The sequence below is a fragment of the Pelophylax lessonae genome, assembly GCF_965119305.1.
Source record: "Pelophylax lessonae genome assembly, chromosome: 8".
Lineage (NCBI taxonomy): Eukaryota > Metazoa > Chordata > Amphibia > Anura > Ranidae > Pelophylax > Pelophylax lessonae.
Window position 1 is genome coordinate 211,506,094 of NC_138775.1, and position 21,666 is coordinate 211,527,759.

At 45.2% G+C, this 21,666-nt stretch overlaps 1 protein-coding gene across 1 annotated transcript in view; it reads right to left on the reverse strand.

Annotated features, from left to right (window-relative positions):
- Positions 1–21,666, reverse strand: part of LOC309561354 (flavin-containing monooxygenase 5-like) — a 64,006-nt gene that overhangs the window by 35,165 nt on the left and 7,175 nt on the right. The window contains exons 2-3 of the mRNA XM_082265226.1: positions 8,075–8,263; positions 4,632–4,794 (exon numbers count right to left, since the gene is read on the reverse strand). Coding sequence (XP_082121352.1) covers positions 4,632–4,794; positions 8,075–8,263 — 352 coding nt within the window. The remainder of the gene's footprint in view (positions 1–4,631; positions 4,795–8,074; positions 8,264–21,666) is intronic.

The following is a 21,666-nucleotide window of genomic DNA, read 5'->3' on the forward strand; positions in this document are numbered from 1 at the left end:
CAGAAAACAAATTGGCCTAAAATGTTAAAAAATTTAGATTTTTAAATTTTTTTTTGAGAATTTCATATAAAAAAATTGTTGGAAAAAAAATTGTTGGAAAAAAAAAAAAATGTGAAAAATATTGTTATTTTTTCAAAATTGTCGCTATTTTTTTGTTTATAGCGCAAAAAGTAAAAATCACACAGGTGATCAAATACCACCAAAAGAAAGCTCTGTTTGTGGGAAAAAAGCATTGCACGACCGCGCAATTGTCCGTTAAAGTCACGCTGTGCCGAATCGCAAAATAGGCCCTGGTCTTTGAGCAGCCAAATCCTCCGGGGCTTAAGTGGTTAAATGACAATAAATTATCATCTTTAATGAATTATGTCTTTAAAGTAATTTGTAAAAATATGTAAAAAAGGGGTCTTTATTTATGACATCAAATCTAAAAGCACATTATACAGTACAAAACTCAGCATGGATGGCTATTCCAGACTACAATACTGAATAATAAATCATGGAAGTACTGTAAAAATACGCAGAAATTCCAAAACGTGTTGAGTGTTCATTACTTGGAGCATTCTGTTTGCTGTTTTTTTTTTTTACAGTACTTCCATAATTTATTGTACAGTATTGTAGCCGGAAATAGTCATCCATGCTGTATTTTGTAAAATTTGCTTTTATATTTTATGTCATAAAAACACACCCCTTTTTTCCAAATTTTTTACAAAACCCTTTAAAGATATTTATTATAGATGATGATTTATTGCCATTAAAAGTCCCATATATGAAGGTTCTCTTTCTATTTAGTTATGAGGAAGGACTATAAACATTAAACTTATCTTCCCTGGAGAAGAGATGCTTAGGAGGGGATATGATCACAATATACAAATATTTAAATGGGGGGAAACAATTTAATCTAAAGTCTCTAAAGAAGACATGTGGTCCAGGGCCGGTGCTAGACTGTTTTAAGCCCTAGGCAAGATCAGCTACTTGCGCCCCCCCAAAAAAATAAATAAAAAGGGAAGGGGTTAAAAACTGCTCTATGTCATATCCAGTGACCCTGATCTGACGGTTCCTCCATGTAATGCTGTCATACCCAGTGATCCCAATGTTCCTCTATGTCACATCAGGGGACCCTGATGTTCCTCCATGTCACACCCGGAGACCCTGGTGTTTTTACATGTCACACCTGGGGACCTCAATCCCCCATGGCACACCCAGGGATCCAAATTCCTCATGGCACACCTGGTGAACCCAAACCCCTGTTACACTTGTGATCCCTCTCCCACATGTCACACCTGGTGACTCCGATTCCCCATGGCACACCTGGTGACCGCAATTCTCTTTCACACAAGGGATCCTCCATGTCACACCCAGGGACCCTGATTCCCTGTTCTGGGTCACTTGCTGGGCAGTATGAAGAGAGTGGCCCCCACTCTGCCCTCCTTCACAGTGATCCTGCTTATTCCTTCTCCCAGGACGCTCCTGGTGGAGGGAGAAGCAGCAATCAGAGAGCTCCGCACCTCCTTCATCACCAACATTCTCAGACCATTCCGTTGCCTCGTTGCTTCAGCTCCAGTAAAGGTGACGCCCTCCAGTGCCGAGCTCCGGCTCAGGTTCAGCTCTCCTCTGCTCCATGCTTAATACCGACCCAGGGAAATTAACGGCTGCCCACCAGCTCAGATTAGAGAGTCACTTCCTGCCCAGGGATTAGGCCGCTCAGCTTCAGATGAAGAGGATCATTATGCAGCTAGCACACCGGTGGGCTATTTTCCTGCCCCTTGGGGCTCCCCCAACAATGGTGGAAAGCCAGAGCCTGGTAGTTCTGCCACTGCCCCAGACACCTGGCATCTTCCTCTGTCCCTTCTTCCTCCCCCACTGCTGCCCCTTTCCTCAGCTCACAAGGATCATTCATGACGGATAGTGAGTGCTGACTCGTGGCAGCGCCCCTAGGTGGCAATGCGCCCTAGGTGGCTGCCTAGTTTGCCTAGTGGAAGCACCGGCCCTGATGTGGTCACATACTGAAGTTGGAAGAAAAGCGATCCAATCTTAAACTGTGTAGGGGGTCCTTTACTGATAGATTGGTAAGTATGTTGAATTCCCTTTCACAGTTGGTGGTGTCAGCTGGGAGCGTAGATAAATTAAAAAAACTGTTACATGTGTTTCTTAGCAAGCATAATACAGGGATATGGTAGTGGCATAAACACACACACACACGTAAGTTGAACTGAATGGACTGGTGTCTTCATTCAACTTTACCAACTATGTAGCAAAATAAAAGTAATAAAAAGTTATAAACAAATTCTAAAAAAACATAGATAAAATTTATAACAAGTCAAATAAAACTCCAGGTAATGTTGGTGTTTTTCTGGTGCTTTAAAAAGGCCTTACACGTTTTTATGAACCCCATCATAAAAGGGTTCCATGCACTTGAACTAAAACACCTTCTCAGCAAGACATCTACCCAGTGAATCTGGGATCTTTAAAAAAAATAGCTTCATATTCATATTTTATCAAGTTTTTAATTAGGGATAGACCGATTATCGGCAAGGCTGATATATCGAGGGCCCATATGCACTTTCCCCGATATATCGGAACTGGACGATATTGCCAATATTTTTGTGACATCATTCTGCCTTCTTAGGCCGCCTCCCTCACCTTGGACAGCCTCATCTGGAGTCAGGACTAGTCTTGCGGGAGTGTATCACAGCCATACACCCACCCACAGCAGCCCGGTGCCAGCCAGCCACCCACATCAACAGGCCCTGTACCAGCCAGCCACAGGCACTGTACCAGCGAGCCAGCCAGCCACCCACAGGCCCTGTAAGAGCCAGCCAGCCACCCACAGGCCCTGTACCAGCCAGCCACAGGCACTGTAGCAGACAGCCACCCACCACAGGGTGCCAGACAGCCAGCCACCCACCACTGGGTGCCAGACAGCCAGCCACCCACAGACATGGTGCCAGACAGCCAGCCATCCACAGAGAGGGTGCCAGACAGCCAGCCATCCACAGGCCCTGTACCAGCCAGCCATAGGCACTGTACCAGCCAGCCGCCCACAGGCCCTGTACCAGTCAGCCACCCACAGCCCCTGTGCCAGCCACCCACCTACCACAGAGTGCCAGACAGCCACCCACCACAGGGTGCCAGCCAGCCAGCAACCACAGGGTGTCAGCCAGCCAGCCATCCACCACAGGGTGCCAGCAGGCCAGCCACCCACCACAGGGTGCCAGCAGGCCAGCCACCCACCACAGGGTGACAGCCAGCCACCCACCACAGGGTGACAGCAAGCCAGCCATTAAGCATTAAACAAAAATTAACATGTTCAGTATCAGATTTGGGTAAAAAATTGTCTTTATTTTTCAAAACTTTAGGTGTACAAAATATCGGCCCATATCGGCCGATACCGCTACATTGTGACCAAAATATCGGTATTGGTTTCGGCCCTGAAAAAAACCATATCGGTCTATCCCTATTTTTAATCCCTTTGGGGGTTTAGAAACAAAATTATGGGGGTATAGGGCAAGTTGGGACTGAATCTCTGAATATTTATCTAACTATTATTCTAATTTTTTTGAGTATTAGCTATCACAGTTTCCATCAATGTAGATTAAGACAGCAAGCCTCTAACCAATTAGTGATCAGATCTCTAAATGTGAAAATCTTTCCACTTACCAGTTTTTCCAGCTGAAATTTTGGCCTGGTCAGTGTTCTACCCCATTTTTCATGTCATTTTTTTGTGTTGCATTGAGATGCTTCAGATTATTATTGTTCATTAGTATGTTGACATCTAGTAGACGTTTCTGGCCACTATAACTGTTTACCAATGTGATTTTGGCATCTTTCTCTACCCAACCCTCTTGTTATTGCTAGTTTGCTTATTCCTAGCTAGGCCCTCCCTGTTTCTTCCATGCTCCCTAAGTCGGTGTTAATTATTCATGGAGACAGGGCTCAGGAAAGTCATTGTCTTTTTAGGCTGGGTTCACATATATGCAAATTGGATGCATTTTAAACCTCAACAAATTTGCATGACATGTGAATGTGACCGGCTGTCAATGCATACGGTTCATACATGTCCAGGATGGCAGCGGTGCAGTTTTAAAAAGGGTCCTGTGCATTTTTGGGTTCGGTTCAGTTGCGAGTTCAGGCAAAAATTATCACCTGAACAGAAACTGGACTGCAAACTGCAGCTAGACATATGAGAACCCAGCTTTACACTTCAAAAGACTGGAAAAAACATCCTTAGTACAGTAATTGTCTGAAGCAAAAGTGTGTTGGGTATAACTTCTGTATCGTATTGAAAGGTTCAGCTGTCTATGGGTAGTGCCAGGTCAGCAGATGACCATACTATACGGAAAGACTGGATCTAAGAAGGTATGTCAATGCTTAAAGCGGCATTTGAAACAGAACAGTCAGAGTAATATTGTTCCCCCTATATGATGATGGGTCAGATTCCATCTGTGGCATCCAGGTGACTTGTTTACATAGTTTAGTAATTAAAGTGAAGCTGCGTTTAATTTGAATAACTAGTCTTGCATGGGAAATAATAAAAAACAGGTTTTTATTTTCACATAATTAGATGACCCAAGTCAACATAGCTTCACATAATTCAAATAGGAATAGGAAATTTTTGTTTGAAAAAGTCATACCTGGAAAAGAATGCAGAGGTAATTTTGGATGTGTGTGGTGACCTATGCACACAAGAATGGCATCAAAGACATGCTTCTCCTGTTTGCCTTCCGACTCTGTGACAACATCCCACTGGCCAGTGGTAGAAAAATCTGGACGTTTCCGAATGCTGCAAACAGCCGTCTTCATGTAAGAAAGAAGACAGAAGTAATTTGACTATACTTGTTGATATTCATGGCAACAGAGTAAAACAGGACAGGCTAATTATCAACAGGCCATCGTCACTGATACATTTTTTTCTCATTGAGGCAAACATGAAGGAAGTTAGTACTGTTATACCTTAACTAGTGATCGACCGATATCGTTTTTTTTCATTGCCGAAACCGATATTTTGGCCACTGAATATCGGTATCGGCCGATATTGGCCGAAATTTCTGTACATTTAAAAAAGTTAAATTTTTTTTTGACAGGTACTTTTGTGGAGGGAACCCCTCCTCTGCACTTAAAAGCATTCAAAATGCCAAGTTTGGATGTTTTGAATGCTGTCATTTTTTTTAATCTGACGCCAGACAGTACCCGGAAGTGATGTCACTCATGACATCAACTCCGGGTTTTTGCATGCAGACCCGATCAGAGCCGAATGTGGCTTTGATCGGGTCTTTGGAGGCTGTGCAGGCTGGTTGCCGGGTCTCCCAGTGGGACAGGAGACTCGGGCGAGCCGCGAAAGGTGGCGGGAGGGGGGGGGCATCCCCTCCCGATCCTTGTAATTATAGCCGAGCGGCTTCTCAGCCGCATCGGTTGTCATTACAAGACAGCCCTCCGTTGGCTATGGACGCCGGTTCTGGGGTGATGCCTCTAGCTGCAGGCATCACTCCAGTACAAGCACTTTCCCGAAATACCGGCAATAGTGGTCACCTTGGTTCTTTAATCTAAAACAGTGGTCTCTAAACTGCAGATGTGGCCCTTTGCTTGCCTTTGTCTGGCCCTTGAGGCACTATTCCTCCTACTGACACCAACAATGAGGCACCATTGCTTTCGAAGACACAAACAGTGGGGCACTATTTCTCCCACTGATACCAATGATGGTGGTGGCATCATTCCTCCCACTGACACCAACGACGGGGCACTATTTCCCTCACTGACACCAACAATTGTGCGCTGTTCCTGCCACTAATACCAAGGATGGGACATTATTCTTCCTCCTACTGACCACCTTTTTTAAATCCCACTGACCACCAAGCCTGAGACATTGTGGACTCCCATCGATGCTGGGGCATTTTCTACTCCTATTGGCTACAGTCTGGCCCTCCTAAAAACTGACAGGCATGAAACTGGCCCTTTGTTTAGGAAGTTTGGATACTCCTGATATAAAATAACTTTCTATACTAGGGTGACAATCCTGTTTCTCCATACAAATGGCACAGTAAGAGAGCTTTGTCACTCTGGGACAGAAACCCAAAGCTGCAATAAAGAAAAAAGCTTTTCAAAAAGAATGCAGCATTCACACCTAAGAACTGGTATGCTGCAATATATTATATATTTGTGTTGGAGTTTAGATACACTTAGTTGCCTAAGTCACAGAACTTGTGAATTAACGCAATGAACAGAAACAAGGCATTGCATATTCTAAATAAAATTGATTTTCATTCAAAACATAACTCTGGAATCCTGGTAATTGAAAGCCCTAACTAGGCTATAATTTGTATTTACTTTAACAACATCAACTTTACAATAACTAAAGTTTCACATTTAAAAAGAATCACTGTAACACTCCAGAAATTATTTAGAGAAATCCCATGTAGGCTTTGAATTGTTTGTATTTATTCTGGAATCCCCACAATATAATCTATAGATATCACTACAGAAACTGCAACTTGCAATACAAGTTACCCAGACTTTATTTCATTAGGAAACATTGTACTTTGTTACAATGTTTCAGTATTCTACCCATACAATTGAAGGGTAATTTTTAATTACAAAATTTGAAAACAGCATATGTATGTATGCTGTAAATACATTATATTACCAAGCACATTGGCACACCTGTCTTTACAAGCAAATTAACTTTAATGGCATCCCTGTAATAGTCCATAGGTTTCAAAATTGAGTTGGCCCACCCTTTGCAGCTATAACAGCTTCAACTCCTTTGGGAAGGCCATCCACAAGGTTTAGGAGTGTGCCTGTGGGAATGTTTGACCATTCTTCCAGAAGCTCATTTGTGGGGTCAGGCGTTGATGTGGACGAGACGGCCTAATAAAATGGCATTTTATTAGGTTGAGGTCAGGATTCTGTGCAGGCCAGTCAAGTTCCTCCATCCAAAAACTCGCTCATCCATGTGTTTATGGACCTTGCTTTGTAGTGTGGGGTTGTTTTTCAGGGGTTTAGCTTGGCCCCTTAGTTACAGTGAAAATAACTCTTAAAGTGTCAGCATACCAAGACATTTTGGACAATTCCATGCTCCCAACTTTGCAAGAACAGTTTGGGGCTGGCCCCTTCCTGTTCTAACATGACTGTGCACCAGAGTACAAAGCAAGGTCCATAAAGACATGGATGAGCGCGTTTGGGATGGAGGAGCTTGACTGGCCTGCACAGAGTCCTGACCTCAACCCTATAAAACACCTTTGGGATGAATTAGAAAGGAGACTGCGAGCCAGGCCTTCTCCAACATCAGTGCCTGACCTCACAAATGTGCTTCTAGAAGAATGGTCAAACATTCCCATAGACACACTCCTAAACCTTGTGGACAACCTTCCCAGAAGAGTTAAAGCTGTTTAAAGCCCCGTACACACGCACAGATTGTTGGCTGTAAATTGTCGGCCAACGTCCGATCGGCCGATTGTAGGCTTGTTAGTATGATGCTTCCGACAACCAACTGCGAATTTTCTGCCGAAAAAAATCTGGTGTGCATGCTATAAAATTGTTGTTGGCCAACAACAGAACGGCCGATTGTTCCTCAGTAGGAACAGATTTCGGCAGACAAAAATCAGATGAGCAAGACTGGGCATGCTCAGAGAAGAAAAAAACACACGGAAAGTCAACCATCACATGACATCACTTCTGAAGTTGGTTGGCCAATAAAAGTCCAGTGCAAGTCTAGAGCACATTTCAACCAACAAACAACACTGGACAAAAGACGGCCGATCGGTCGGCCAACAATCTGTGCGTGTGTACGAGGCCTTATCTGCAAAGGGTAGGCCAACTCAATGTTGAACCCTATGACTACTCTTGGAATGCCATTAAAGTTCATGTGCGTGTAAAGGCAGGTGTCCCAATACCTTTGGTTATATAGTGATATATATATATATATATATATATATATATATATATATATATATATATATATATATATTTTTTTTTTTTTTTTTTCTGTTACAGGTATTCCAGTGAAGCGGTAATAGGACAGTATGCTAAGATGCAATTAGGGTTATAGCACTTTATTCACATTGATCTTTGTAATATTTACCTTGAATTGGATGTATTTGAACAGTTTAAATTGTTCGCCATACTGCCGAAAATACTGCAGCACCTTGGAATTGTGCATATAATTGGGGTAGTCCTCTGGTATTGGGTAATCACTGTAACACATCATCTCTTTAGATGTATTGATGATAACAGAATTATAAATACTGGCTCTATCATCTTCAGGAACTTCCTGCAATTAACATCATACGGCATTAATTTAGATTTATACACTGCAATCAGTTAGGCTAACAAAATCAGATAAGTGAAAGATGGTTTTCGAAAGGTTGTATCAGTGATACTTTCTATAGGGTGTTGAACAGTTTGGTGATGTTCTTTTTTTTTTTGTTTATTAAGAGTATAGGTGCTGTAAAAATATTAATCATTTTGTGTTGGTTTTAAATGTGTTAATTGAATTTAGAAAACAAGCTACAAGCACACACCCATGAAGGATTTATTACACAGGCGCATGCATGCTGAATGCCAGGAATTCGACTTGCAACATCATTTTGGGCTCTGATTCCACGTTTGAACTCAGTTGAACATTGTGTTTTTCTTCTTTTTTTTTTCCCTTTGGCAGTACATTCTCTTAACTCATTATATCAAATGCAGTAGATAAAAAATAACTTTCGTCAAAACAAAAATTGTCCAATAAAGAGGTAGGGCTTTCACATATAACTCAATTTGAAAACTGCATGGAGTAATGGGTTCAGGGGTGCCCAGGGCACACAGAAACAGTTTTTGTAATAAATAAATTGGTTTATTTTAACTTTTAAATGCTGGAATGCCTCTAGACTTATAGTGGTTGTAAACACTTACCTATAACCAGTGAACTGACTGGCCTCAAGTGACACATAGAGATGAAACAAATCCTCCTACATAAGTTGTACCTGTGTATTTGCAGCCATTTGTCCTGTACAGCCTTGTAAAACTCAGAGAGGAAAATTATTTTTCATAGGCTCACAAAGCAGGTGGAGGGGAGCTGCAGTTACACACTGTATAAGAGCTCTGAAAGCTGATTGGAGGGAAGGGAAGGAACCGCCTCCCTCCACCCCTACCTTTACAAAAAACACACAGGAACAGAGTTGCTGAAGTTCCCTCCCCTGTCAACTTTTTAGCTCTTGGTGTCAAGAGCTGTGAGAGCCGATTGGAAGGGAAGGGAAGGGAAGGGAAGGGAAGGGAAGGGAAGGGAAGGGAAGGGAAGGGAAGGGAAGGGAAGAGAAGAGAAGAGAAGAGAAGAGAAGAGAAGAGAAGAGAAGAGAAGAGAAGAGAAGAGAAGAGAAGAGAAGAGAAGAGAAGAGAAGAGAAGAGAAGAGAAGAGAAGAGAAGAGAAGAGAAGAGAGAAGAGAAGAGAAGAGACCCCATCCCAACCCATCTCTTTACAAAAACACACAGGAACAAAGTTGCTGAAGCTCCCTCCCCTGTCAACTTTTTAGCTCTTGGTGTCAAGAGCTGTGAGAGCTGATTGGAGGAAAGGGAAGAGAAAAGAGAAAAGAGAAAAGAGAAAAGAGAAAAGAGAAAAGAGAAAAGAGAAAAGAGAAAAGAGAAAAGAGAGAGAAGAGAGAGAAGAGAGAAGAAGAGAGAAGAAGAGAGAAGAAGAGAGAAGAAGAGAGAAGAAGAGAGAAGAGACCCCATCCCAACCCATCTTTTTACAAAAACACACAGGAACAAAGTTGCTGAAGCTCCCTCCCCTGTCAACTTTTTAGCTCTTGGTGTCAGGAAAATGTGTCGTAAGTGACTCATGGAGATAGAGAGGAGAGAGGAGAGAGGAGAGAGAAGAGAGAAGAGAGAAGAGAGAAGAGAAGAGAGAAGAGAGAAGAGAGAAGAGAGAAGAGAGAAGAGAGAAGAGAGAAGAGAGAAGAAGAGAGAAGAGAGAAGAGACCCCATCCCAACCCATCTTTTTACAAAAACACACAGGAACAGAGTTGCTGAAGCTCCCTCCCCTGTCAACTTTTTAGCTCTTGGTGTCAGGAAAATGTGTCGGAAGTGACTCATGGAGATAACAAAGGAACTAGACAACAGATAGGAATGACACTTAGTGCTCTGGAGAGACACCACAGAAGTACGTGCTTTGTTCAGATTTAATGTCTGAGGTTTACAACCACTTTAAATCAAAACTCCAGGTAAACAGTTAAACACACAGTTGAAAAATATTTACAGAAGCTGTTTACCTGTCAAAGAATATTTATTGCTATGTATCTATACATGAAGCTAACACAACCCAGCCAGACTTACAGCCAGGCTGATTACCTTTTTTTCATTTGCTGCTGGTATACATTAACGTTTGATCACTTCTCTATACCCAGTCTGTGACAAGACAGTGAAGGAGCAATATACGTTCATCCCCCCCCCCCCCCCCCGGTTATGCTGCTCTTTTCTCCAATCAGCATGTCTCATTGACAGCACATGTGCACGCAGCATACGTGAGTGGTTCCTAGTGCTGCTGCTCCCTATCCCAGTCTCAGGGGTGCTGTACAAGAGGAGAGGGAGGATAACACGGGGCTGTCTCAAATTTAGATACTCCCCTTAGCTGCATTTAAAAAAACAGGTGATTATTTTGTCATTATTACTCCTTCGAATTAATTGGTGTTTTATATCTGACTAGAGTGTTTTTAGGGCTTTGGATTGACTATGACTAAGGCTTTGTTCATGTTCAGATATCTGCACTGACACCAGCAGACCAAAAATATCTGCAGTAAACAAAGTGAGCAGGCCACACACACACTCCATTGTAAAAGCTATATCATAAGTTCAATTTGCATTCTAACACATTTCACTTGATAGTGAGCTAAATCATACAGTGGGTGGGGGGTTGCAGGATGTGACTATATATTTAGGCCTGGTTCACACCTATGCAGGTTTCAGTTTGCATATTCCAGGTGCATTTTTTTTATTAAAATCCTTGGAACCAAAAAGCAGAAAAAAAGGCCCTGTCCCTTTCATTAAAATGGATAGATGTAAACATGACCCATAGGAAATCATGTTAACCACTTGCCGACCGCCACAAGTACATATACTGCGGCGGTCAGCCCCTCACAGGCAAAGTGACGTATGGGTACGTCACTAGCCTGTGAGGCTCTGCTCCCGCTCGGTCACGGAACCCCCCCCCCCGCGCGTGTGCCCGGCGGACCCAATGTCCGCCGGGCACTCACGATCATCCGTGACAGCGGGAGAAAGGCAGGCGGCTGATGTAAACAAGCCGCCTGTCATTCTCCCTTTGTGTTAGAACAGTGATCATACTGTTCTACTATGTAGGACCGTTGATCACTGTTTCTACACCTCAAGCCACAGCCAATCACAGTAAGAATCACGCCCCTAGGGACACACACCACCCCTCCCTCTCAAAAAAGTTAACCCCTTCACTACCAGTGTCATTTTACAGTAACAGTGCATATGTATGGCACTGATTACTGTAGTAATGTCACTGGTAACCCCAAAAATGTCAGTCAAGGGTCCGATCTGTCCGCCGCAATGTCGCAGTACCGCAAAAAAAAAAAAAAATCGCAGATCGCCACCATTACGCGTTTAAAAAAAACAACAAAAATGACAAAAATCTTTCCCTTAGTTAGTAAACGCAATAACTTTTGCGCAAACCAATCAAAATACGCTTTTTGCAATTTTTTTTACCAAAAATGTGTAGCATAAAACAAATTGACCTAAAATGTTAAAAAAAATAGATTTTTACATTTTGGGGGGGGGGGGGAATTTCATATAAAAAATTTTGAAAAATATTGTTATTTTTGCAAAATTGACGCTCTTTTTTGTTTATAGCGCATGATCAAAAAAAAAAAAAAAAATTGCACAGGTGATCAAATACCACTAAAAGAAAGCTCTGTTTGTGGGAAAAAAAGGACGTCAAATTTGTTTAGGTACAGCGTCGCACGACCGTGCAATTGTCCGTTAAAGTAACGCAGTGCCGAATCGCAAAATACCCCCTGGTCAGGAAGGGGGTAAAATCTTCCGGGGCTTAAGTGGTTAAATGGGCTGTAGTGTGTTTCTGCAAAACTGAAAAGGAACTAAAAAATGCATAGGTGTGATCCAGGCCTTAACCCAACATAACCTGGAATACCCACAGCTATCAGATGTCCTCTAGAGAAAGTTACAATCAGATTCATGATGGATACAGTTTGACATTCTATGTATGTGTCACCACTCTGAAGCATAATATAAAAGCTCTGTGATACAGCTGGGTGCCGAAGCCCAGGAGCCCTCTCCCACTCTGCACTGCACTAAAGCCAATAGAATCAGGCTGCACATTGATGTTGTTTTGAAAACAGTAGGTTTTAATGAGCATACAGAAAAAGCATACAGCAAACACTGCAGACATCGAACTTGAGGCCACACCGGCTAACGCATTTCACCCTAGCGTAGACAGACATTGTTTGATGAACAATCCATGGTAATTGAAAACATCCCATTCAAAAGCGACTCTCTCTGGTATACAGTATATATATATATATATATATATATATATATATATATATATATATATTGTAACGTTTGGGGGATTATGGCTCCACAGGACCGAGTGCAAAACCGTTCAACTTCAAACAAAAAGGCTTTTATTCAGCAGGTAACAAAAAGTTATGGCTTCCAGCAGCACACAAGCACAAAATACAAAATAAAGTCTGCTTATCTTCAGCACAAAAGTAAAAAGGAAAACACATACAGTTCGTAGTTGGGTCTTCGCCCCCCAGGTTTTACAGTCCTTGTTAAGTCCTGTTTTCTTGCAGCCTCCAGCAAAACTCCCGGCTCTCCAAACACAGGTGCATACACCAACTCCTCCTCTCCACACCACTATCACTACTTCCTGTCTTCTTTTAAAAGCTGCTTCCTGGAGGTTCTTAACCCTGTGTGTGCTGGAACCCTCAGTCAGAGGTGGAGACCCCTTCCCACCCGAATATCGCTTCAGGGTCTCCAAAATCCCGGGTCCCAAATATTTCTCAGATAAACCAGAGAGAACTGTAATCAGTCCTCTCCTGTTTCAGGCTATTCCCGGGGATTCCTCACCCGTACTGGGTGACCCTCTGAGTACTTCCACACTTCCCTTAAAGGGACCATAACCCAAAAATTGGTGCTATATAGCACCTGTCCAGGACCCAACCTTGGCGTCCTGTACACATCCCCCCCCCCCTCTGCCTCAACGCGGAGGTGTTGGAGGCACCATTTGACACCATGCAATGGACACGGGAGAGGGCATCAGCATTTTGATGTTGTCTCCCGGGTCTGTGCTCTACTACAAAATTGAACTCCTGGAGAGAAAGAAACCATCTTGTCACCCTGGCATTGGTGTGTTTGTTCTGTGTAACGCTCCTGCGTTTTTGTTATAGGCTGGATTTGCAGCTGCAAAATCTCCACTCAGTAGTCATGTAGAGATGTGTTGAATACCAGATCCAACTCTCCAGGACTCATCACCGTGGGCCTGTCAGCTTCAACATACAGATATATACACACTCAATGAGATGTTCCTGGAGTGATAGGATGTATATGATAGTATGAAGGTGATGTGCTGAAGGGACAGGTGTGAACAGTGACAAGGATGGTAAGCACTTGATAGGTTTGTACAGGAGAGTTCAAGATGGTATTTAGGAATGCAGATAGGTTAGTATCGAGCATGCTAACAGGTGGTGAGGACAGCAGATGACAAATACAGGATAGACTAACCCAGTGCAAGGATAAATAGTAGTAGACAGGAGAGCTAGCAATCTATGCAGCAGTGCAGATGATGGATGGTAGTAGACAGGAGAGCTAGCAATCTATGCAGCAGTGCAGATGATAGATGGTAGTAGTCTCAAGAGCTAGCAATCTATGTAGCAGTGCAGATGATAGGATAGTATGGATAGGTAGTAACAGTCCTTAATGCAATAGTAGTAGTGTAAGTTATGGAGGTTTCCCCTGTGGGGTACTTATCACTATAGTATAGTAGTAGAAGGGTCCGGTGATGAGGAAGTGATCCAGTAGCGAGATACAGGGATCAGTAGCGAGGTTCGGGTCTGAGGAAGTGATCCTGGTAGCGAGATACAGGGATCTGTAGCGAGGTTCCACAGCGAGACACGCTTGTAACCATAGATGCATGGCAGGTTGAATGAACATGTGAGTGAGAACACCGGCAGTTGAAATAGCCGCTCAGTGATGACAGCATCGGTCTTAAAGGTGTATGCGCACCTACCAGAAGAGAATGGTGGGACGCATACACGGAATGGAAAGTGGAATAAGGGTACCAGAGGTACCAGATCATTACATTCTGCCTCATCCAGGTCAGCGGAGCATGGTCTGACACCAAGCGGAACTTTCTGCCCAGGAGAAAATACCTTAGAGAGTCCAAGGCCCACTTAATGGCCAGACACTCCCGCTCCACCACAGCGTAGTTTTTCTCCGCTGACGTCAGCTTCCTACTCAGGAAAACTACGGGGTGCTCTTCCCCATTGATCACTTGAGACAGGACTGCCCCCAACCCTTCACTTGAAGCATCTGTCTGCACTATGAAATCCCTAGCAAAGTCCGGAGCTACGAGTACCGGATGTTGGCACAACGCAGTCTTAAGCTTCCGAAAGGCTTCTTCGGCCTCGGAGTTCCATTTTATCATGACTGACTTTTTGCCTTTGGTCAAGTCAGTCAACGGTGCAGCCACGGTGGCAAAAGTTGGGCACAAACCTCCGGTAGTAGCCAACTATGCCCAAAAATGCTCTGACTTGTTTTTTGGTTAAGGGACGGGGCCAGTCCTGTATGGCTTCTACCTTGCTCCTTTGAGGCTTCACCAGCCCTCTACCCACAATGTACCCTAGGTACTTGGCTTCCTCCATCCCGATTGCACACTTCTCTGGGTTGATGGTGAACCCTGCTCTTCTCAAGGAGTCTACCACTGCCTGAACCCGGGGAAGATGAGACTCCCAATCCGTACTGAAGATGACTATGTCATCTAGATAGACGGAAGCATATCGTAGATGTGGGCGCAAAGTTTTATCCATGGCCCGTTGGAATGTGGCGGGGGCTGAGTGAAGACCAAATGGCATCCTCTTGTACTGGAAGTGGCCTTCTGGGGTAGAAAAGGCTGTTTTCTCCCTGGCCTCCTTGGTTAGGGGAATCTGCCAGTACCCTTTTGTGAGGTCCAGCGTGGTGATATACAGTGGGTACGGAAAGTATTCAGACCCCCTTAAATTTTTCACTCTTTGTTATATTGCAGCCATTTGCTAAAATCATTTAAGTTCATTCTTCTTCCTCATGAATGTACACATAGCTCCCCATACTGACAGAAAAACACAGAATTGTTGACATTGTTGCAGATTTATTAAAAAAGAAAAACTGAAATATCACATGGTCCTAAGTATTCAGACCCTTTGCTCAGTATTTAGTAGAAGCCCCCTTTTGATCTAATACAGCCAGGAGTCTTTTTGGGAAAGATGCAACAAGTCTTTCACGCCTGGATTTTGGGATCCTCTGCCATTCCTCCTTGCAGATCCTCTCCAGTTCTGTCAGGTTGGATGGTAAACGTTGGTGGACAGCCATTTTTAGGTCTCTCCAGAGATGCTCAATTGGGTTTAAGTCAGGGCTCTGGCTGGGCCATTCAATAACAGTCACGGAGTTGTTGTGAAGCCACTCCTTCGTTATTTTAGCTGTGTGCTTAGGGTCATTGTCTTGTTGGAAGGTAAACCTTCGGCCCAGTCTGAGGTCCAGAGCACTCTGGAGAAGGTTTTTGTCCAGGATATCCCTGTACTTGGCCGCATTCATCTTTCCCTCTATTGCAACCAGTTGTCCTGTCCCTGCAGCTGAAAAACACCCCCACAGCATGATGCTGCCACCACCATGCTTCACTGTTGGGACTGTATTGGACAGGTGATGAGCAGTGCCTGGTTTTCTCCACACATACCGCTTAGAATTAAGGCCAAAAAGTTCTATTTTGGTCTCATCAGACCAGAGAATCTTATTTCTCACCATCTTGGAGTCCTTCAGGTCTATATTAGCAAACTTCACGCGGGCTTTCATGTGTCTTACACTGAGGAGAGGCTTCCATCGGGCCACTCTGCTATAAAGCCCGACTGGTGGAGGGCTGCAGTGATGGTTGATTTTCTACAACTTTCTCCCATCTCCTGACTGCATCTCTGGAGCTCAGCCACAGTGATCTTTGGGTTCTTCTTTACCTCTCTCACCAAGGCTCTTCTCCCCCGATAACTCAGTTTGGCCGGACGGCCAGCTCTAGGAAGGGTTCTGGTCATCCCAAACGTCTTGCATTTGAGGATTATGGAGGCCACTGTGCTCTTAGGAACCTTAAGTGCAGCAGAAATCTTTTTGTAACCTTGGCCAGATCTGTGCCTTGCCACAATTCTGTCTCTGAGCTCTTCAGGCAGTTCCTTTGACCTCATGATTCTCATTTGCTCTGACATGCATTGTGATCTGGAAGGTCTTATATAGACAGGTGTGTGGCTTTCCTAATCAAGTCCAATCAGTATAATCAAACACAGCTGGACTCAAATGAAGGTGTAGAACCATCTCAAGGATGATCAGAAGAAATGGAAAGCACCTAAGTTAAATATATGAGTGTCACAGCAAAGGGTCTGAATACTTAGGACCATGCGATATTTCAGTTTTTCTTTTTTAATAAATCTGCAACAATGTCAACAATTCTGTGTTTTTCTGTCAGTATGGGGTGCTATGTGTACATTCATGAGGAAGAAGAATGAACTTAAATGATTTTAGCAAATGGCTGCAATATAACAAAGAGTGAAAAATTTAAGGGGGTCTGAATACTTTCCGTACCCACTGTACCTGGCTGGGCCCAATCGCTCTATCAGCTCGTCCACCCAGGGCATGGGATAAGCATCAAACTTGGAGACTTCATTAAGTTTCCTAAAGTCATTACAGAAGCGAAGTGTGCCGTTGGGTTTAGGTACCAACACGATTGGACTCGACCACTCGCTCTGTGACTCTTCAATGACCCCAAGTTCAAGCATCCTTTTCACCTCCTCTGATACTGCCACCCTGTGAGCTTCTGGAATACGATAAGGTTTTAACCGGATTTTTACCTTGGGCTCGGTTACAATGTCATGCTCGATGACGTTGGTGAGACCAGGCAACCCTGAAAACATGTCCCTATTTCTTTGCAGGAATTCTTTGGCTTGTTGGGATTGGGGCCTCGACAGGGTAGCAGCAACCTGCACCAGGTCAATCCCTGCAGGGTCCCCTGACTGGACACCTACCACGGCAGATACCTGTTCTCTGTCTCTCCACGGTTTTAACAAATTTATGTGGTAGATCTGGTATGGTTTTCTTTTCACGGGCTGGTGCACCTTGTAGTTCACCTCCCCCACCTTTTCTACTATTTCATAGGGACCCTGCCATTTGGCCAAGAACTTGCTCTCCACCGTGGGTATGAGAACAGCCACCCGGTCCCCTATTTGAAACTGTGACTTTAGCCGACCGGTTGTATACCCTTTTTTGGGCATCCTGAGCCTTCTGCAGGTGCTCCCTCACTAATGGCATCACCTTAGCCACCCTCTCCCGCATTTGGGAGATATGTTCTACTACGGTCTTGTGCGGTGAGGATTCACTTTCCCAGGTTTCCTTTACCAGATCAAGCAACCCCCGGGGCCTTCGTCCATACACTAGCTCAAATGGTGAGAAGCCCGTGGATGCTTGTGGAACCTCCCGGATGGCAAACAACAGGGCAGGGAGTAACATATCCCAATCCCTCCCGTCTTTCTGGACCACTCTTTTTAACATGGACTTTAGAGTTTTGTTAAACCTTTCAACTAGGCCATCAGTCTGCGGGTGATAGACGGACGTCCGCAACTGCTTAATCTGAAATAGCTTGCACAAGTCCGCCATCACCTTTGACATGAAAGGGGTGCCTTGGTCCGTCAATATCTCTTTAGGGAACCCTGTTCGTGAAAACATTTGGAATAATTCCCGAGAAATGGCCTTAGAGGAAGTTTTCCTTAAAGGGACTGCTTCTGGATACCTAGTTGCATAATCTAGGATGACCAATATATATTGGTGCCCCCTTGCTGACAACCAGGGGACCTACAAGATCCATGGCAATCCGCTCAAATGGCACCTCAATGATTGGTAAGGGTACCAGGGGATTTCTGTAGTGGGATAATGGGGCAGTTAACTGGCAAGTGGGACAAGACGCACAATATCTTTTAACCTCAGCCTTTACCCCAGGCCAGAAGAACCTGTCGGTTATCCTGGCTTCTGTTTTTTCTGCCCCCAGGTGTCCTCCCAGTGCGTCGTTGTGGGCTAGGTCGAGGAGCATCCGCCTATATGGCTGGGGAACCAGCAACTGCTCTACAGTTTCCCCTCGGCTTTCAGCCACTCGGTAAACCAAGTCCCCCTTCAACGCAAAATGAGGAAACCTTTGGTCTGCACCTGGCAGGTGTGGCACCCCATCAATAACGGAAACCTGCTCTCGAGCATTGACCAAGGTAGGGTCCCGTAATTGGGTGGTGCCAAACGCACCCCGGGATACATCCAGGCCTGGGTGCACCGGCCTTGAGGATGTTTCCCCTTCAACCTCCTCAACCGGGAACTGCAACGGGGAGAGTTCCTCGTCATCCTCCCCCAACATAACCTGTAATGGGGAGACTTCCCCTTCCTCAGAGGCCAGCTCGGTGTTGCCCCCCGGAGCATTATCACCATTCTCTATGAAGTCCCGAACAGGGACAGGCATTTCCACACTAGAGAGGTGTATTGAGGGGATTTCAGGCCCAGACCCCTCTGACTCTGTCATTTCGAGGCCCCGTGTCCCCAGTCCTCTTAGCTGTCCAGGCAGCTCACATTGTACCTGATTCCACAGTTCAAAAAACAGGGGACAGTCCCGCCCCACAATGATGTCATGGATCAGGCTTCTTACCACCCCAACTTCTTGTGTCACTGAGGTATGGCCATAGGCAACAGTCACCGGCACAAGGGGGTACTCCCTGGTGTCCCCATGGATACACACTACCCGAAGAGTCTTGCTGACTGGGCCGAGTCTCCCAATCACTCTGGCATGTACCAGTGTCACCATGCTACCGGAATCCAGTAGCGCCTTGGCCGGAAGGTGGTTCACCCACACTTTACACTCAAACCGTCCTGCAGCCAGATCCAGATGAGTGGCACATGCCCTTTGCACATAGAAGGAGCTTCTCCGACCAGTCCCGCAATCCATTAACTCCTCCTGAAGCGAGCAGTGGGCCCGGGTATGCCCCCAGGACCAACATCGCCAACACTGTATGTCCCCCATCCTTGGGACAGGAACCAACTTTCGTGGTTCTGCGGAAGGTGATGCAGGTTTGTAGTTTCCACCATCTGGCCGGGTTTCTCTCATAGGTGCTGTGGCTGGCCTGGTTGCCCTTGGTGTGGGTTCCCGACGCTTGGCAGGTCCGAGCAGGTCCTCCACCACGGTGTACCTTTCGACCAACTCTACCAGCTGGTCAGTGGTTGCAGGGTCTCCATGGCTTACCCAGCGCTGTAGGTCCTCTGGCAGAGACCGTAGATACCAGTCCATCACCACTCGTTCTACCATTTGGGGGCCTGTTAACTTTTCTGGTTGCAGCCATTTTTTGACCAGCTGTACCAGTTCATGCATTTGGGAACGGGGTGTTTGGCTGGGTTTGTACCTCCAGCGGTGCACCCGCTGAGCCCGGACAGCCGTGGTCACTCCCAGACGGGCCAGGATCTCCGCTTTCAGACGCTCATAGTCTCTGATGTGCTCTGATGGGAGGTCAAAGTAGGCCTTTTGCGTGGTCACCAGTGAGGAAAGGGGAGATAATGCCAGCCCATTGGTCACGGGGCCACCCCTCTCTCTCTGCTATCCTCTCAAAGGTGGTGAGAAAAGCCTCCACATCATCGCTGGGTGTCAGCTTTTGCAAAAAATGGCTGGCTCTCACAGACACCTGGTTGCCAGCGGCGATGACCGGTTGCTCTTGTCCCTGAGCCAGACGTTGTACAGCCTCCTGCAAGGCCACCACTTGTGCTTGCATGAACTCCTGCTGTGCAGTAAACTGGGCGGCTAGCAACCGTGTGCTTTCCTGTTGTGCAGCTACAGCCTGTGCCAGGGCCTGCTGCTGCTGGGCCATCGCTTCCTCATGGCGACGGTTCGCCTCTGCTGAGGCTTGCTGCTGGGTCACAGTGGCTTGCGCCAAAGCTTTGATGACCTCCTCCATGCTTTTTCCTGCTGTTTGTAGTGTCTGAGCTGATTTCACCCAAGACATGCCATAAGTACACTGTCTCTTTAAATGTCAGTTTTTTAGGTTTTTAAACGGCTTTTGCGGCTGCGAAATGCACTCTGCCCGCATCCGAAACACCAGTTTCAACGTTTGGGGGATTATGGCTCCACAGGACCGAGTGCAAAACCGTTCAACTTCAAACAAAAAGGCTTTTATTCAGCAGGTAACAAAAAGTTATGGCTTCCAGCAGCACACAAGCACAAAATACAAAATAAAGTCTGCTTATCTTCATCACAAAAGTAAAACACATACAGTTCGTAGTTGGGTCTTCGCCCCCCAGGTTTTACAGTCCTTGTTAAGTCCTGTTTTCTTGCAGCCTCCAGCAAAACTCCCGGCTCTCCAAACACAGGTGCATACACCAACTCCTCCTCTCCACACCTCTATCACTACTTCCTGTCTTCTTTTAAGAGCTGCTTCCTGGAGGTTCTTAACCCTGTGTGTGCTGGAACCCTCAGTCAGAGGTGGAGACCCCTTCCCACCCGAATATCGCTTCAGGGTCTCCGAAATCCCGGGTCCCAAATATTTCTCAGATAAACCAGAGAGAACTGTAATCAGTCCTCTCCTGTTTCAGGCTATTCCCGGGGATTCCTCACCCGTACTGGGTGACCCTCTGAGTACTTCCACACTTCCCTTAAAGGGACCATAACCCAAAAATTGGTGCTATATAGCACCCGTCCAGGACCCAACCTTAGCGTCCTGTACAATATATATATATATTATAGATACACATATACACTATATTGTCAAAAGTATTGGGATGCCTGCCTTTACACGCACATGAACTTTAATGGCATCCCAGTCTTAGTCCGTAGGGTTCAATATTGAGCTGGCCCACCCTTTACAGCTATACCAGCTTCAACTCTTCTGGGAAGACTGTCTACAAGGTTTAGGAATGTGTCTATGGCAATGTTTGACCATTCTTCCAGAAGCACATTTATAAGGCTCACAGTCTCCACTCTAATTCATCCTAAAGGTGTTCTATGGGGTTGAGGACTCTATGTAGGCCAGTCAAGTTCCTACACCCAAAACTCACTCATCCATGTCTTTATGAACCTTGCTTTGTGCACTGGTCCCAAATCATTTTGTGGAGGGGGATTATGGTGTGTGGGTGTTTTTCAAGGGTTGGGCTTGGCCCTTTAGTTCAAGTGAATGGATCTCTTAAGATGTCAGCATACCAAAACATTTTGGACAATTTCATGTTCCCAACTTTGTGGGAAAATTTTGGGAATGGCCTCCTCCTGTTCAAACATGACTGCACCAGTGCACAAACAAGGTCCATAAAGACATGGATGAGCGAGATTGGGATGGAGGAACTTGACTGGACTGCACAGAGTCCTGACCTCAACCCAATAGAACACCTTTGGGATGAATTAAGGCGGAGACTGCGGGC